Source organism: Bombina bombina, chromosome 1 (assembly GCF_027579735.1).
Source record: "Bombina bombina isolate aBomBom1 chromosome 1, aBomBom1.pri, whole genome shotgun sequence".
Lineage (NCBI taxonomy): Eukaryota > Metazoa > Chordata > Amphibia > Anura > Bombinatoridae > Bombina > Bombina bombina.
This window is the reverse complement of record NC_069499.1, coordinates 1009631856-1009651894: the sequence shown is the minus strand read 5'-3', so window position 1 is coordinate 1009651894 and position 20039 is coordinate 1009631856. Positions and strand designations below refer to the sequence as shown.

The 20039-nt window shown below is 40.5% G+C and overlaps 1 protein-coding gene across 1 annotated transcript in view; it reads left to right on the top strand.

The window, feature by feature from the left end:
* Positions 1-20039, top strand: part of GGT7 (gamma-glutamyltransferase 7) — a 203036-nt gene that overhangs the window by 5512 nt on the left and 177485 nt on the right. Inside the window, exons 2-3 of the mRNA XM_053714073.1 lie at positions 4380-4606; positions 4907-5058. Of these exons, the coding sequence (XP_053570048.1) occupies positions 4380-4606; positions 4907-5058 (379 nt within the window). The remainder of the gene's footprint in view (positions 1-4379; positions 4607-4906; positions 5059-20039) is intronic.

The following is a 20039-nucleotide window of genomic DNA, read 5'->3' as shown; positions in this document are numbered from 1 at the left end:
TTTGCAGAGGCTTAGATACAAGATAATTACAGGTTAAAAGTATATTATTATAACTGTGTTGGTTATGCAAAACTGGGGAATGGGTAATAAAGGGATTATCTATCTTTTAAAACAATACAAATTCTGGTGTAGACTGTCCCTTTAAAAAGATAATCACATTATTAACCTTTCCCCAGTTTTGCATAACCAACACTGTTATATTAATTTACTTTTTACCTCTGTGATTACCTTGTATCTAATCCTCTGCAGACTGCCCCTTATCTCAATGCTTTTTACAAAGTTGCATTTTAGCCAAATAGTGCTGACTCATGCATAACTCCATGGGAGTGAGCACAATTAACTAGCACTGTCTGGCTTTGAAAAGGTAATAATATGTAATGGAGATAAGAGGCGGCCTTCAAGGCCGTAGAAATCGGCCTATGAGCCTACCTAGGTTTAGCCTTCAACAAAGAGAACAAAACAAATTTGATGATAAATGTAAATTGGAAAGTTGTTTAAAATTATATGTCCTATTTGAATCATGAAAGTTAAGACTTTACTTTTATTTTATAAATTATCTTTTAAACTTTTTTTTTTTTGTGATAATGCAAGATGTTTAGTTAGTTTTTAAAGCCATGCTGTGGGTGCTGTTACAATAATGGTTGCAACCTATTATGAGTATTGTTTTAAATGGGGTAAACATCAAGACATTTTCTTTATGAATCCTGGAGTGACACAGATGTGCATTTAAGTCTGCTGAGATTATGGGCTTCATTTGTTATTATTCAGATGTACAAGGTCCCATCATTTATAGTTGCACAAGTGTTTACTCGTACCACCCCTGCCTCTGCGCTTGTGCAACCAATTGCACAAGAGTAGGGCTTGTCGATTATTCTAGTGGGTCAAACCACAATGATTTAAGTGTGCCGCCTCTGAGGATGCAATTGGCGTAGAAAGCACTTTGTAAATTGTGTGTGCAGTTGCACATGAGCGAGTCTGCACCACATCGGCTCCAACGTTGCTTCCACAACTGTATACATTGAATCCTTAGACTCACAAATTTACAAAAATGTACTGCAGCTAACCCTTTGTCAGTGTTACAGCAAATACTTTTGCATGACTTGCTCCCACCTATGTGAAGTTGGCACCCCATGTTTGTAAAAACTGAATTAAAATATACCATTTTGTGCTGCAAAAACTAACGTTTGTGCCGGTTTGGTTTAGGAGATATTGTGCATTCATTTTTTATGAAACCCCACCCACATTGCACCCTATGTTATGCAATTTTAAAAACAAATATACCATTTGTTTGTGCTGATTTGTGCCGCAAAAACGAACGTTTGTGCCGGTTTTGTTTCGGAGATATAGAGCATTATATTTGCTGAAACTCCGCCCACTTTGCACCCCATGTTATTCAATTTTAAAAACAAATATAACATTTATTTTTTTGCTGTGTTTGTGCTGCAAAAATGTTTATTCTGGTTTGGTTTCAGATATATAGCGCATTATTTTTTATGAAACCCCGCCCACTTTGCACCCCATGTTGTTCAATTTTAAAAACAAATATACCATTTGTTTGTTCCGGTTTGATTTCAGAGATATGACCCATTATATTTGCTGAAACTCCACACACTTTGCACCCCATGTTATGCAATTTTAAAAAACAAATATAGCATTTGTTTGTGCTGCATTTGTGCTGCAAAAACAATTGTTTGTGCCGGTTCGGTTTCTGAGATAATGGACATTTAAGATTTTTAGATTATGTAAACTCAAGCACCGCACACTTTGCACCCATGTTATTAAATTTAAAAAAACAAAAATCCCATTTGTTTTTAAATATTTTTTTCTGATATGGAAGTCACATCTGTTCTTTTGTATACCCCAAAGTTTTATAATTCTATTTGTACATACAAACATTTTTGTTGTTATAATACTTTTGAATCAAAGAGTACATGTACACATAATGCGCAATAATCTCCGAAATCAAACCGGAACAAACGTTCATTTTTGCAGCACAAATCAGCACAAACAAATGGTATTTGTTTTTAAAATTGCATAACATGGGGTGCAAAGTGGGCGAGGTTTCATGAAAAATAATGCGCTATATCTGCGAAACCAAACCGTTACAAACGTTCGTTTTTGCGGCACAAATCAGCACAAACAAATGGTATATTTATTTTTAAAATTGCATAACATGGGGTGCAAAGTGGGCGGGGTTTCATAAAAAAAATAATGCGCTATATCTCCTAAACCAAACCGGCACAAACGTTAGTTTTTGCAGCACAAACGCAGTACAAACTAATGGTATATTTTAATTCAGTTTTTACAAACATGGGGTGCCAACTTCACATAGGTCTTGCTTACTATGGTTATATCAGTCACACATCTTTTGCACTTTTAAAGTTATTGTTCTAGTGGTGACTTTTAAGCAAACCATATTTGCAATTGCAAATTTATTGCAAATATTCTTAAAATTCTTTTTGAAAATTTTTTTTTTTTTTTTTTTTTTTTTTTTTAAGTACAGATTTTATGTTTCTTTAAGTGCTACTTTTCTATTTGGAAAAAGTGCACCAAAGTGCAGGTATAATATTACTGTGTACATGTTGTCATGTCAAATTTCAAATGTAAAAAAACTCAGCTCAGAGTGTTCTGTTGCATAGATAATATTGAATCTTAGTGTATTTACATTGCAAGTCTATTAGAACTATTAACTGAAATATAAAAGGTACAATACTCTTTCTGTCAAGTGAGTCTTTTATATTAGAAAACTTCATTAAAAAATTTTTATAAAGTCACTCATGTTTAATAAACATGTTATTTTAAATGTTCAAGCGAAAATGTAACGTTCTTTTAACCCCTTTGTCTGCCAAATTGTTAAAGGTTACACAATCAAAATAACATGTTTTTATACAATTTAATAATCTCACACAATAGTAGCGGTGAGTAAGCGTTGCATAAATTGTGCAATCAAAAATAAGTATAGGCTTGTGCAGTGCAGCCACTATATAGTTAGTTTGTTAGACCCTTGAGCAGTGAGTCCTACCTTAGGTTGTAGTCAGGTCATGTTGCGGGGTGCCTGTGCTGTGTAATTGTACCTGCTGCACGGTGTGTGTCCTGCTATCACCTCCCTCTGTGCCATATCTGTCCATCTCTTCCCTCCGTGCGTCATTCTGATGACTGGGGCCCTAAGCAGTCTGTGCCAACATCCTCATATCTGAGCTAACAGCAACATTCAGATATTTTATGGGTGCAAAAAATGTCAGTGGAATGTTCAGAATTTAAAGAACCACTTATATCTCTCTGAACCTTTGTTATATTGACTTATACTAGAAGAGACCTAAAGGTAAATGCAGTAAAAGTGGTCGAAATGCAATAAAAATGAAAGATGACCGGTATAAAGCACTGATTGTTGTACAGATACATACACCCCTGTATATGTAGTTTTTACAGGAATACAGAGATGTATGTATGAACAGAAACAATCTGCTTCGTATGGAATGCAACTTTTATAAAGCAAATACACCTGTTGTCTTTTGTATAATCCATACACCAATCAGAATATATATTCACATCACTTTCTAAATAATTCAAATATACACATCACTTTTATTATAATACGTAAACAGGAATTATTCTGTATATGAAAAGATCATGTTTTATCTGTGTATAAAACAAAATACAGATACACACATTGCTATGTGTATAATGCAGACATAATTGTGTACAGACACTGTTACTGTGCAGTAGCTAAAATCCACACCACTGTGTGTACAACGTACATATCAGGGCTAGACAAGTCTAGACATAAGGGTGCACAGGTACCTTTGATATAGGCAGAAGCACCTATTCAATTGCCCTGACCCTGTACACAGCTTCACCTCTTTCCTTTTTGGTTCATTGCTGTGTGTGTCACACTTTTTGTTGATTTAACCCCTAATGACCAAATGGACCAAGCTTCCACAGGTTTTAACAAACTCATAAATTTTTAACAAATCTTTTGAGCCAATGCAGTGGTAATATGACATATAAACACTCTGTTGTGTATAATCAAATACAGAATGAGTTAACATTTAGGATTTACTTTAGAAATCTGATATGTCTTGAGGATGTTTGCTAATCTTGGGATTTGGCCCTTAATGTATTAATCTTAAAGGCAAAACAGTTTGGGAACAGAAGCACAACACAAACTCAGACATACAGACCAGTACAGATTCACTAGGTAGAAACTGAAATAAATGAAAGGGAATTGATTAGAGATCAGTGATGAAACTTCTTTTATCTCACAAGAAGCTATTTTTTATTATCACACACTGCTGGTGAACTTTATTTCTCAGGGAAGGATGAAACAAGGTGTTTTTATGTTTGGATCTTAACACTTCTCTGCTCTCCACTTTCCATAGATCCGGACGCCTTCCTGAAATCTGCCCGTCTCCAGCGCCTACCTTCATCATCTTCTGAAATGGGGAGCCAGGATTCCTCCCCACTTAGGGAGACAATTAAGGACCCGTTTACTTCAGAGTGCAGCTGCCATCAGGATGGCCTCACCGTCATTATCACAGCCTGTGTAACCTTTGCCATGGGAGTCACCATAGCACTTATTATGCAGATATATTTTGGAGACCCACAGGTAAGAAAATGAAAATCTCATTTCTAAATCTCATAAGTCTCTTTTTTCAACTGAGACTTATGTTTATAGCCTCTCAAATCATCTATTTAAAGGGACACTGAACCCACATTTTTTCTTCTGTGATTCAGATAGAGCAGCAATTTTAAGCAACTTTCTAATTTACACCTATTATAATTTTTTATTCGTTCTCTTGCTATCTTTATTTGAAAAAGAAGGCATCTAAGACATCTTTTATCATTGCCATGGTATATTGTACTCTGCTATATTTCCAGTATAAATAGCCATATTTGTCCCTTACAGATTTTCCACCAGGGAGCCGTGGTGAGTGATGCTTCCCGGTGCACAGCACTAGGTATCGATGTTCTGGAGAAAAGGGGCAGTTCTGTGGATGCAGCCATTGTGACCACCTTGTGTCTTGGGATTGTTAACCCTCACACTTCTGGAATTGGGGGGTAAGGATAAAGCTTCCACTGATTCATTGAGATAGAAAAGAAAAATAATTAGTTGCCGTCTGTAGTGTCCTGTTGTAAAACAGATTGGTTCTTTTCCATTATATGGTAGAATGGAGAAGAGCTGTGTGCTACACAAACTAAACTATTCAAATGTAATGCAAAGTCAGAGAAATGTTACTGTTCATATAATTTACTAAAAAAAATGATGCCTGCATAACAATATAGTACCATCTCCTTGGGGTAATATAGGAATTGAAAAGATTTTTCTTTGGGGAAAGTTGTTTGACTTATTTTGGAATCTAGGACTATGTATCAGACAACAGGCTTCCCTCTTTGTAATCCTAGATACCTCAGATTTTTTCCCATGTTCATAAGTCTTTCACCATCTTCTCAAGTATCTATTAAAATCCAGACTCTGGCTTACTTTACATTAACACAAAAGGTCTATTTATAAGAGATTTAGAGAGACCTTTAACTGAACAAACACTTATCAAAGGCTGGCAAGCGTCATACATTTTAAAAGACCAGTAATTTGATTATATTAACACTTGATTAACATCCTTGAGATTTTTATATAAAATGTGTAGTTGGGATAAGTACATTATTTATTTTGCCCCTTTTTCATGTAATTTAGCTCTGAAATTGTAGGATTTTCTCAGAACTTGAAATGAATCCTGACTTCAAAAGGCTAACCCTGCTACATATATATTTCTAATTGGTTTTAACTGATAACCACTGAAAAAAATGCATTTTATAGTAACACTATACAGCAGAGAACTGGCAACTTTTGGCCCCAGGGGGGCAAGTACTCCCCAGTGGCCCAGGTATGTCAAAACACACCTTTTTAAAATTCTGTTTTTAATACAACAAAATAATAAATGGTTGTGGATCCTTGGTTACCATGTGGCCCCTTCTACTATATGGTTGTAGGGCAGCCTACAGCTATTGGAACCAGGACTACTGGAGAGTTCAGGCAGCAAACTCACAGCTAAGGTGCATAGTAAAATGGGCACTGGGCGGGCAAGCACAGCTCTGTCAAAAAGCGTGGCAGTTTAGGGAGAGATAGCACGGTGTGAATATATCTACAGCTACAAACAAGCTCTGCACCCTGTATATGTATGTAGGTTTATATACTCATGCTGTAGAAAGATACACATTTAAATTGATTACTGAAAGAAAATAAACTCATGGGCACTGCACCTTCTGCACTTATCCTGATTTCTCTTGTAAGGTGTATCCAGTCCACGGATCATCCATTACTTGTGGGATATTCTCATTCCCAACAGGAAGTTGCAAGAGGACACCCACAGCAGAGCTGTTATATAGCTCCTCCCCTAACTGCCATACCCAGTCATTCTCTTGCAACTCTCAACACGCATGGAGGTAGTAAGAGAGTGGTGAAATATAGTTAGTTTTTTATCTTCAATCAAAGGTTTGTTATTTTAAATGGAACCAGAGTTGTACTATTTTATCCCAGGCAGTAAAGAGAAGAAGAATCTGCCTGAGTTTTCTATGATCTTAGCAGGTTGTAACTAAAATCCATTGCTGTTCTCACATATGTCTGAGGAGAGAGGTAACTTCAGCGGGAGAATGGCGTGCAGGTTACTCTGCTATGAGGTATGTGCAGTTAAAATTTTTTCTAGAAATGGAAAATGCTAGAAAATGCTGCTGATACCGGATTAATGTAAGTTAAACCTGAATACAGTGATTTAATAGCGACTGGTATCATGCTTACTCTCAGGGGTAATACCCTTATAAAATTGCAATATAAAACGTTTGCTGGCATGTTTAATCGTTTTTATATATGCTTTGGTGATAAAACTTTATTGGGGCCTAGTTTTTTCCACATGGCTGGCTTAAATTTTGCCTAGAAACAGTTTCCTGAGGCTTTCCACTGTTGTAGTATGAGTGGGAGGGGCCTATTTTAGCGCTTTTTTGCGCAGTTAAAATTACAGACTGAGACATCCAGCTTCCCTCAAAAGTCCCCTGAATGCTAAAGGACATCTCTAAAGGGCTCAAAGTCTTTCCAAAGTCGTTTATTGGGGAAGGTAGGGCCACAGCAGAGCTGTGGCAGTTTGTTGTGACTGTTAAAAAAACGTCTATCTTTTTTTGATCCATTTTTTGAACTAAGGGGTTAATCATCCATTTGCAGGTGGGTGCAATGCTCTGTTAGCTTATTACATACACTGTAAAAATTTCGTTTGATTTACTGCCTTTTTTCACTGTTTTTCAAATTTTGACAAAATTTGTTTCTCCTGTTAACTTGATTTAAAGTGTTTTCCAAGATTGCTACTCTCATTGCTAGTCTGTACAAACATGTCTGACATAGAGGAAACTCCTTGTTCATTATGTTTAAAAGCCATGGTGGAACCCCCTCTTAGAATGTGTACAAAATGTACTGATTTCACTTTAAGCAATAAAGATCATATTTTGTCTTTAAAAAATTTATCACCAGAGGAATCTGACGAGGGGGAAGTTATGCCGACTAACTCTCCCCACGTGTCAGATCCTTTAACTCCCACTCAAGGGACTCACGCTCAAATGGCGCCAAGTACATCTAGGGCGCCCATAGCGATTACTTTACAAGACATGGCGGCAGTCATGGATAATACACTGTCAACGGTATTAGCCAGACTACCTGAATTTAGAGGTAAGCGAGATAGCTCTGGGGTTAGACGAAATGCAGAGCATACTGACTCTTTAAGAACCATGTCTGATACTGCCTCACAATATGCAGAAGCTGAGGAAGGAGAGCTTCAGTCTGTGGGTGATGTTTCTGACTCAGGAAAGATGCCTGATTCTGTTATTTCTACATTTAAATTTAAGCTTGAACACCTCCGCGTGTTGCTCAGGGAGGTTTTAGCTGCTCTGAATGACTGTGATACAATTGCAGTGCCAGAGAAATTGTGTAGACTAGATAAATACTATGCAGTGCCGGTGTGTACTGATGTTTTTCCAATACCTAAAAGATTTACAGAAATTATTAATAAGGAATGGGATAGACCAGGTGTGCCGTTCTCTCCCCCTCCTATTTTTTTAAAAATGTTTCCAATAGGCGCCACCACACGGGACTTATGGCAGACAGTCCCTAAGGTGGAGGGAGCAGTTTCTACTCTAGCAAAGCGTACTACTATCCCTGTCGAGGACAGTTGTGCTTTTTTAGATCCAATGGATGAAAAATTAGTAGGTTACCTTAAGAAAATGTTTATTCAACAAGGTTTTATCCTACAGCCCCTTGCATGCATTGCTCCTGTCACTGCTGCTGCGACATTCTGGTTTGAGTCTCTGGAAGAGGCTTTACAGGTAGCGACTCCATTGGATGACATACTTGGCAAGCTTAGAGCACTTAAGCTAGCCAATTCTTTTGTTTCTGATGCCATTGTTCATTTGACTAAACTAACGGCTAAGAATTCTGGTTTTGCTATACAGGCGCGCAGAGCGCTATGGCTTAGATCATGGTCAGCTGACGTGACTTCAAAATCTAAGCTACTTAACATTCCCTTCAAGGGGCAGACCCTATTCGGGTCTGGTTTGAAGGAGATTATTGCTGATATCACTGGAGGAAAAGGTCATGCCCTTCCTCAGGACAGGTCCAAATCAAGGGCCAAACAGTCTAATTTCCGTGCCTTTCGAAACTTCAAGGCAGGTGCGGCATCAACTTCCTCTAATGCAAAACAAGAGGGAACTTTTGCTCAGTCCAAATCAGACCTGGAACAAAGGTAAGCAGGCCAAAAAGCCTGCTGCTGCCTCTAAGACAGCATGAAGGAACGGCCCCCTATCCGGTAACGGATCTAGTAGGGGGCAGACTTTCACTCTTCGCCCAGGCATGGGCAAGAGATGTCCAGGATCCCTGGGCGTTGGAAATTATATCCCAGGGATATCTTCTGGACTTCAAAGCTTCCCCCCCAAAAAGGGAGATTTCACCTTTTACAATTATCTGCAAACCAGATAAAGAGAGAGGCATTCTTACACTGTGTACGAGACCTCCTAGTTATGGGAGTGATCCATCCAGTTCCAAAGGAGGAACAGGGACAGGGTTTTTACTCAAATCTGTTTGTGGTTCCCAAAAAAGAGGGAACCTTCAGACCAATTTTGGATCTAAAGATCTTAAACAAATTCCTCAGAGTTCATTCATTCAAGATGGAAACTATTCGTACCATCCTACCTAGGACCCAGGAGGGTCAATATATGACTACAGTGGATTTAAAGGATGCTTATCTTCACATTCCGATACACAAAGATCATTATCGGTTTCTCAGGTTTGCCTTTCTAGACAGGCATTACCAGTTTGTAGCTCTTCCCTTTGGCTTAGCTACAGCCCCAAGAATCTTTACAAAGGTTCTGGGGTTGCTTCTGGCGGTCCTAAGGCCGCGGGGCATAGCAGTGGCCCCTTATTTAGACAACATCCTGATACAGGCGTCAAACTTCCAAATTGCCAAGTCTCATACGGACGTAGTACTGGCATTTCTGAGATCGCATGGGTGGAAAGTGAACGAGGAAAAGTGTTCTCTATCCCCACTCACAAGAGTTTCCTTCCTAGGGACTCTGATAGATTCTGTAGAAATGAAAATTTACCTGACGGAGTCCAGGTTATCAAAGCTTCTAAATTCCTGCCGTGTTCTTCTTTCCATTCAGTGCATGGAAGTAATCGGCTTAATGGTAGCGGCAATGGACATAGTGCCGTTTGCACGCCTACATCTCAGACCGCTGCAACTATGCATGCTCAGTCAGTGGAACGGGGATTACACAGATTTGTCCCCTCTACTAAATCTGGATCAAGAGACCAGGGATTCTCTTCTCTGGTGGCTATCTCAGGTCCATCTGTCCAAAGGTATGACCTTTCGCAGGCCAGATTGGACAATTGTAACAACAGATGCCAGCCTTTTAGGTTGGGGTGCAGTCTGGAACTCCCTGAAGGCTCAGCGATCGTGGACTCAGGAGGAGACACTCCTTCCAATAAATATTCTGGAACTGAGAGCAATATTCAATGCTCTTCAGGCTTGGCCTCAGTTAGCAACTCTGAGGTACATCAGATTTCAGTTGGACAACATCACGACTGTGGCTTACATCAACCATCAAGGGGGAACAAGAAGTTCCCTAGCGATGTTAGAAGTCTCAAAGATAATTCGCTGGACAGAGACTCACTCTTGCCACCTATCAGCTATCCATATCCCAGGTGTAGAGAACTGGGAGGCGGATTTTCTAAGTCGTCAGACTTTTCATCCGGGAGAGTGGGAACTCCATCCGGAGGTGTTTGCACAATTGATTCATCGTTGGGGCAAACCAGAACTGGATCTCATGGCGTCTCACCAGAATGCCAAGCTTCCTTGTTACGGACCCAGGTCCAGGGATCCCAAGGCGACGCTGATAGATGCTCTAGCAGCGCCCTGGTCTTTCAACCTGGCTTATGTGTTTCCACCGTTTCCTCTGCTCCCTCGACTGATTGCCAAGGTCAAGCAGGAGAGAGCATTGGTGATTTTGATAGCGCCTGCGTGGCCACGCAGGACCGGGTATGCAGATCTGGTGGACATGTCATCCTTTCCACCATGGACTCTCCAAATCTAATTTCTCTGAGACTGACTGCCTGGAGATTGAACGCTTGATTTTATCAAAGCGTGGCTTCTCCGAGTCAGTCATTGATACCTTAATACAGGCACGAAAGCCTGTCACCAGGAAAATTTACCATAAAATATGGCGTAAATATCTTTATTGGTGTGAATCCAAGGGTTACTCATGGAGTAAGGTCAGGATTCCCAGGATATTATCTTTTCTCCAAGATGATTTGGAAAAAGGATTGTCAGCTAGTTCCTTAAAAGGACAGATTTCTGCTCTGTCTATTCTTTTGCACAAGCGTCTGGCAGATGTTCCAGACGTTCAGACATTTTGTCAGGCTTTGGTTAGAATCAAGCCTGTGTTTAAACCTGTTGCTCCCCCATGGAGCTTACATTTGGTTCTTAAGGTTCTTCAAGGAGTTCCGTTTGAACCTCTTCATTCCATAGATATCAAACTTTTATCTTGGAAAGTTCTTTTTTTGGTAGCTATTTCCTCGGCTCGTAGAGTCTCCGAGTTATCTGCTTTACAATGTGATTCTCCTTATCTGATCTTCCATACGGATAAGGTAGTCCTGCGTACCAAACCTGGGTTTTTACCTAAGGTGGTATCTAACAAGAATATCAATCAAGACATTGTTGTTCCATCCTTGTGTCCTAATCCTTCTTCAAAGAAGGAATGTCTATTATACAATCTTGACGTGGTTCGTGCTTTTAAAGTTTTACTTACAAGCTACTAAAGATTTTTGTCAAACATCTGCTTTGTTTGTTGTCTACTCTGGACAGAGGAGAGGTCAAAAGGCTTCGGCAACCTCTTTCTTTTTGGCTAAGAAGCATAATCAGCTTAGCCTATGAGACTGCTGGCCAGCAGCCTCCTGAAAGGATTACAGCTCATTCTACTAGAGCTGTGGCTTCCACTTGGGCCTTTAAAAATGAGGCTTCTGTTGAACAGATTTGCAAGGCGGCGACTTGGTCTTCGCTTCATACTTTTTCAAAATTCTACAAATTTGATACTTTTGCTTCTTCGGAGGCTATTTTTGGGAGAGAGGTTTTACAGGCAGTGGTACCTGCCTTGTCCCTCCCTTCATCCGTGTACTTTAGCTTTGGTATTGGTATCCCACAAGTAATGGGTGATCCGTGGACTGGATACACCTTACAAGAGAAAACACAATTTATGCTTACTTGATAAATTTATTTCTCTTGTGGTGTATCCAGTCCACGGCCCGCCCTGTCATTTTAAGGCAGGTAATTTTTTCATTTAAACTACAGTCACCACTGCACCCTATGGTTTCTCCTTTCTCTGCGTTTTTTCGGTCGAATGACTGGATATGGCAGTTAGGGGAGGAGCTATATAACAGCTCTGCTGTGGGTGTCCTCTTGCAACTTCCTGTTGGGAATGAGAATATCCCACAAGTAATGGATGATCCGTGGACTGGATACACCACAAGAGAAATAAATTTATCAGGTAAGCATAAATTGTGTTTTTATCACCAAGAGTGGCCTGGGGAATCCGGCACATGAATTTAGCTCGCTCTCGCTCTGGTCTAGTAGCAGGAGCGAGCTACATTATTTTTCATGGCGCGACCGGGCACACTGTGACTAGACAGTGTTGCCGGATACGCTGTGGAAAAATCAGACCCGCTCAGTAGAGCAAAGAGTGGCGTTCTGGTAAAAGGAGGGTTTTACATATAATTTCTCTGAAATAATTGAAAGTATAGATCTGCCGGTAAGCTAATGTTTGCACTATATACAGAATTATATAACATTAGTATGTAAGTTTACTGCCCCTTTAAGTTAAGCTTTAACAGTCCTGACACTAGGATCACATACATTATGAGTGACTAAAAGGATGGGTCTGACTCGCCTGTTCTTTTTTTTAACTCTGTGTTATTCATTTACCATTTAAAGAGACATTAAACTCAAAATAGAACTTTTATGATATAGATGGTATGCAATTTGCAAATGATGTCCATTTTACCTTATTAATTTTACTTTGTGCTCTTGATATCCTTTTTTGAAGAGCCATACCTAGGTTGGCTTAGGAGTGTGCACTTGTATGCAGCTCTATATGGCAGTAGTTTAGCGTCAATATTGGTAACACTGCTGCCATCTAGAGCTCAAAAGTGTGTAAAATTGTTACAAGCATTGGTGCAATACTGATGCCATGTAGAGCTACAGACGTGTACCCTCATGAGCTTACGTAGGTATGCAATGGACAAGAGAACAAAGTCAATTTGACAATAAAAGCAAATTGAAAGTTTTACAAATTGCTTCAAAACCTCAGTTCAGTTTGAGTAAGTTTTTAGTGTAATGGGGTTCCAGGCATCTTCTTAATTCATCTGTTGTGCCGTCTGAAGTTTGGCAGTCTTCGTTTATGTACCACTTCAAGCAATTTCACTGGTTCAGTAATGGAGTCCTTTTTTCTTAAATAATCAATCTGCATATGCCACAAAAACAATGGAAAAAAAGTATGTAGCGTAATAATGTTCATTACAAGAAATTAATGGGACAAATCTGTACTCGCACACAACTCTGAAACTGTATGTTAAGTATTAGAGAGTAGAACAGTGTAGTCCACGCTGTAGAGATAAGCGGTTTGGGAGAATGTCATATGGTCAGATGAAACCAAAGTAGAACTGTTTGGTAGAAACACAACTCATCGTGTTTGGAGGAGAGAGAACACCATACGTACTGTGAAGCATGGGGGTGGAAACATCATGCTTTGGGGCTGTTTCTCTGCAAAGGGAACAGGACGACTGATCCGTGTACATGAAAGAATGAATGGGGCCATGTATCGTGAGATTTTGAGTGCAAACCTCCTTCCATCAGCAAGGGCATTGAAGATGAAACATGGCTGGATCTTTCAGCATGACAATGATCCCAAACTCACCGGCCGGGCAACGAAGGAGTGGCTTGGTAAGAAGCATTTCAAGGTCCTGGAGTGGCCTAGCCAGTCTCCAGATCTCAACCCCATAGAAAACCTTTGGAGGGAGTTGAAAGTCCGTTTTGCCCAGCGACAGCCCCAAAACATCACTGCTCTACTGTAGAGGAGATCTGCATGCAGGAATGGGCCAACATACCAGCAACAGTGTGTGACAACCTTGTGAAGAATTATAGAAAATGTTTGACCTCTTTCATTGCCAACAAAGGATATATAACAAAGTATTGAGATGAACTTTTGATATTGACCAAATACTTATTTTCCACCATAATTTGCAAATAAATTCTTTCCAAATCAGACAATGTGATTATCTGGATTTGTTTCCACATTTTGTCTCTCATAGTTGAGGTATACCTATGATGAAAATTACAGGCCTCTCTCATCTTCTTAAGTGGGAGAACTTGCACAATTAGTGGCTGACTAAATACTTTTTCCCCCCACTGTATATATATATATATATATATATATATATATATATATATATATATATATATATATATATATATATATATATATATATATATATATATATATATATATATATCTGCTGCAGCTCTGTTCTGCTTCTCTTTATGGCTTTGTTGAGTAGCTCAAGACTCTGCTGTTATTGCCTCTGGGAAGAAGGAACAGCAGACTTGACCGCCTGTTGTTCCCCTGGAGCTTCTCAGGACCACAAGGCCTTTTAGCAGACTACACTGCAGTATTATAATTAGGTCCTATCATCAATGGCTCCAGCAGATACTACTTGGGGACTGACTAATAACTGATCATTTAAGCAGACAGCCCTCAAATAAAAGCTGTAAATATCCAGCTGTTAATGTATGGAGTGTTCATATATTTATTGAATACTTCCTTTTCTTCTGTATTACTGCATCCGAGGCCTCTGTTGCTCCGCAATATGCTTTTTTTTTCTTTTGCAAGATGTACCGAGTCCACGGGTTCATCCTAACTTGTGGGATATTGTCCTTCCTGACAGGAAGTAGCAAAGAGAGCACACAGCAGAGCTGTCCATATAGCTCCCCCTCTAGCTCCACCCCCCAGTCATTCTCTTTGCCAGCTCTAAGCACTAGGGTCTCTCTCGGGAGGGTAAAGTGAATGTGGTGTTAGAATTGTAGTTTTTATTATCTTCAATCAAAAGTTTGTTATTTCTCCTGTTAAGTGTGGTCAGTCCACGGGTCATCATTACTTCTGGGATATTATCTCCTCCCCTACAGGAAGTGCAAGAGGATTCACCCAGCAGAGCTGCTATATAGCTCCTCCCCTCTACGTCACCTCCAGTCATTCTCTTGCACCCAACGAATAGATAGGATGTGTGAGAGGACTGTGGTGATTTAATTAGTTTATTACCTTCAATCAAAAGTTTGTTATTTTATAATAGCACCGGAGTGTGCTATTCATTCTCTGGTAGAATTTGAAGAAGAATCTACCTGAGTTTTTTCTATGATTTTAGCCGGAGTAGTTAAGATCATATTGCTGTTTCTCGGCCATCTGAGGAGAGGTAAACTTCAGATCAGGGGACAGCGGGCAGATTAATCTGCAAAGAGGTATGTAGCAGTTTGTTATTTTCTGACATGGAATTGATGAGAAAATCCTGCCATACCATTATAATGTAAACTCAGCCTTAAATGCAGTAGATGTAGCTGGTATCAGGCTGTCATGTATGTATATTTTACACTTCAGTATTCTGGGGAATGGTACTTCACTGGTTTTATACTGTATGCATAGATTTTACCTAATTTGCAGGGACTTGCAATAGGTTTTAAATAACAATTGATTTATTGAGGTTAAACGTTTTTTTGCTGGCATGTAAAAACGTTTATTTCTCTGAGGTACTGGGTGAAAAAATGTTGTGGGCACTATTTTTTCCACTTGGCAATAGTTTTGTTTAATCTAAAGCAGTTCACTGATCTCTCTCACTGTTATGTGTGAGGGGGAGGGGCCATTTTTGGCGCTTTTACTACGCATCAAAAAATTCAGTCAGAGGTTCATTTTCTTCCTGCATGATCCGGTTCATCTCTTCAGAACTCAGGGATCTTCAAAGCCTTTTTTTGAGGGAGGTAATCATCACAGCAGAGCTGTGAAGAGTGTAGCTGACTGTGATAAAAAACGTTTATTTGTGTATTTTTTTCTGCTGACAGGGTTAGTTATCCTTTGCTAATGGGAACAATCCTTTGCTAAAATTGTATATTTCTTACAAAGATTTGATGCTATAACTTAATTATTTTCAACTGTCATAATTTTTTCTGTGCTTCTTATAGGCACAGTTCGTTTTCATACAATTGTAAATTACTTGAAAAAGCATTTCCAAGTTGCTAGTTAATTGCTAGTGTGTTAAACATGTCTGATTCAGAGGAAGATACATGTGTTATATGTACTAATGCCAAAGTGGAGCCCAATAGAAGTTTATGTACTAACTGTATTGATGCTACTTTAAATAAAAGTCAATCTGTACAAATTGAACATATTTCACCAGACAACGAGGGGAGAGTTATGCCGACTAACTCGCCTCACGTGTCAGTACCTGCATCTCCCGCTCGGGAGGTGCGTGATATTGTAGCGCCAAGTACATCTGGGCGGCCATTTCAAATCACATTACAGGATATGGCTACTGTTATGACTGAAGTTTTGGCTAAATTACCAGAACTTAGAGGCAAGCGTGATCACTCTGGGGTGAGAACAGAGTGCGCTGATAATATTAGGGCCATGTCAGACACTGCGTCACAGGCGGCAGAACATGAGGACGGAGAACTTCATTCTGTGGGTGACGGTTCTGATCCAAATAGATTGGCTTCAGATATTTCAAATTTTAAATTTAAGCTGGAAAACCTCCGTGTATTACTAGGGGAGGTGTTAGCGGCTCTGAATGATTGTAACACAGTTGCAATACCAGAAAAAATGTGTAGGTTGGATAAATATTTTGCGGTACCGGCGAGTACTGATGTTTTTCCTATACCTAAGAGACTTACTGAAATTGTTACTAAGGAGTGGGATAGACCCGGTGTGCCGTTCTCACCCCCTCCGATATTTAGAAAAATGTTTCCAATAGACGCCACCACACGGGACTTATGGCAAACGGTCCCTAAGGTGGAGGGAGCAGTTTCTACTTTAGCTAAGCGTACCACTATCCCGGTGGAGGATAGCTGTGCCTTTTCAGATCCAATGGATAAAAAATTAGAGGGTTACCTTAAGAAAATGTTTGTTCAACAAGGTTTTATATTGCAACCTCTTGCATGTATTGCGCCTGTCACGGCTGCAGCAGCATTTTGGTTTGAGTCTCTGGAAGAGACACTTCAATCATCTACACTAGATGAGATTACAGACAAACTTAAAGCCCTTAAGTTAGCTAACTCATTCATTTCAGATGCCGTAGTACATTTAACTAAACTTACGGCTAAGAATTCCGGATTTGCCATTCAGGCACGCAGAGCACTGTGGCTAAAATCCTGGTCAGCTGATGTTACTTCTAAATCTAAATTGCTTAATATACCTTTCAAAGGGCAAACCTTATTCGGGCCCGGGTTGAAGGAGATTATCGCTGACATTACAGGAGGTAAAGGCCATGCCCTGCCTCAGGACAAAGCCAAACCTAGGGCTAGACAGTCTAATTTTCGTTCCTTTCGTAATTTCAAAGCAGGAACAGCATCAACCTCCTCTGCACCAAAACAGGAAGGAGCTGTTGCTCGCTACAGACAAGGCTGGAAACCTAACCAGTCCTGGAACAAGGGCAAGCAGGCCAGGAGACCTGCTGCTGCCCCTAAGACAGCATGAATCGAGGGCCCCCGATCCGGGAACGGATCTAGTGGGGGGCAGACTTCTCTCTTCGCCCAGGCTTGGTCAAGAGATGTTCAGGATCCCTGGGCGTTAGAGATCATATCTCAGGGATACCTTCTGGACTTCAAATCCTCTCCCCCAAGAGGGAGATTTCATCTGTCAAGGTTATCAACAAACCAAATAAAGAAAGAAGCGTTCCTACGCTGCGTACAAGATCTTTTATTAATGGGAGTGATCCATCCAGTTCCGCGGTCGGAACAAGGACAAGGGTTTTACTCAAATCTGTTTGTAGTTCCCAAAAAAGAGGGAACTTTCAGGCCAATCTTGGATTTAAAGATCCTAAACAAATTCTTAAGAGTTCCATCGTTCAAGATGGAAACGATTCGAACAATTTTGCCCATGATCCAAGAGGGTCAGTACATGACCACAGTGGATTTAAAGGATGCTTACCTTCACATACCGATTCACAGAAATCATTACCGGTATCTAAGGTTTGCCTTTCTAGACAGGCATTACCAGTTTGTAGCTCTTCCATTCGGACTGGCTACGGCTCCAAGAATCTTCACAAAGGTTCTGGGTACTCTTCTGGCGGTACTAAGACCGCGAGGAATTTCGGTAGCTCCGTACCTAGACGACATTCTGATACAAGCTTCAAGCTTTCAAACTGCCAAGTCTCATACAGAGTTAGTACTGGCATTTCTAAGGTCGCATGGATGGAAGGTGAACGAAAAGAAGAGTTCTCTCTTTCCACTCACAAGAGTTCCCTTCTTGGGGACTCTGATAGATTCTGTAGAAATGAAGATTTACCTGACAGAAGACAGGTTAACAAAGCTTCAAAATGCATGCCGGGTCCTTCATTCCATTCAACACCCGTCAGTAGCTCAATGCATGGAGGTGATCGGCTTAATGGTAGCGGCAATGGACGTAGTACCTTTTGCACGCCTACATCTCAGACCGCTGCAATTGTGCATGCTAAGTCAGTGGAATGGGGATTACTCAGATTTGTCCCCCACTCTGAATCTGAATCAAGAGACCAGAAATTATCTTCTATGGTGGCTTTATCGGCCACACCTGTCCAGGGGGATGCCATTCAGCAGGCCAGACTGGACAATTGTAACAACAGACGCCAGCCTACTAGGTTGGGGCGCTGTCTGGAATTCTCTGAAGGCTCAGGGACTATGGAATCAGGAGGAGAGTCTCCTTCCAATAAACATTCTGGAATTGAGAGCAGTTCTCAATGCCCTTCTGGCTTGGCCTCAGTTAACAACTCGGGGGTTCATCAGGTTTCAGTCGGACAACATCACGACTGTAGCTTACATCAACCATCAGGGAGGGACAAGAAGCTCCCTAGCAATGATGGAAGTATCAAAGATAATTCGCTGGGCAGAGTCTCACTCTTGCCACCTGTCTGCAATCCACATCCCGGGAGTGGAGAACTGGGAGGCGGATTTCTTAAGTCGTCAGACTTTTCATCCGGGGGAGTGGGAACTTCATCCGGAGGTCTTTGCCCAGATACTTCGACGTTGGGGCAAACCAGAGATAGATCTCATGGCGTCTCGTCAGAACGCCAAGCTTCCTCGTTACGGGTCCAGATCCAGGGATCCGGGAGCGGTTCTGATAGATGCTTTGACAGCACCTTGGACCTTCGGGATGGCTTATGTGTTTCCACCCTTCCCGATGCTTCCTCGATTGATTGCCAGAATCAAACAGGAGAGAGCATCAGTGATTCTAATAGCAGCTGCATGGCCACGCAGGACTTGGTATGCAGATCTAGTGGACATGTCATCCTGTCCGCCTTGGTCTCTACCTCTGAAACAGGACCTTCTGATCCAGGGTCCATTCAAACATCAAAATCTAACTTCTCTGAAGCTGACTGCTTGGAAATTGAACGCTTGATTTTATCAAAACGTGGGTTTTCTGAGCCAGTTATTGATACCTTAATACAGGCTAGGAAGCCTGTTACCAGAAGGATTTACCATAAAATATGGCGTAAATACTTATATTGGTGCGAATCCAAGAGTTACTCATGGAGTAAGGTTAGGATTCCAAGGATATTGTCTTTTCTACAAGAGGGTTTAGAAAAGGGGTTATCCGCTAGTTCTTTAAAGGGACAGATTTCAGCTCTGTCCATTCTTTTACACAAACGTCTGTCAGAAGTTCCGGACGTTCAAGCTTTTTGTCAGGCTTTAGCTAGGATCAAGCCTGTGTTTAAAACTGTTGCTCCGCCATGGAGTTTGAACTTAGTTCTTAATGTTTTACAGGGTGTTCCGTTTGAACCCCTTCATTCCATTGATATCAAGTTGTTATCTTGGAAAGTTCTATTTTTAATGGCTATTTCCTCGGCTCGAAGAGTCTCTGAGTTATCTGCCTTACATTGTGATTCTCCTTATCTGATTTTTCATTCAGACAAGGTAGTTCTGCGTACTAAACCTGGGTTCCTACCTAAGGTGGTCACTAACAGGAATATCAATCAAGAGATTGTTGTTCCATCTTTGTGTCCTAATCCTTCCTCGAAGAAGGAACGTCTGCTACACAATCTAGATGTAGTCCGTGCCCTGAAATTTTATCTACAGGCAACTAAGGAGTTTCGTCAAACGTCTTCCCTGTTTGTCGTTTATTCTGGCCAGAGGAGAGGTCAAAAAGCTTCGGCTACCTCTCTCTCTTTTTGGCTTTGTAGCATAATACGATTAGCCTATGAGACTGCTGGACAGCAGCCTCCT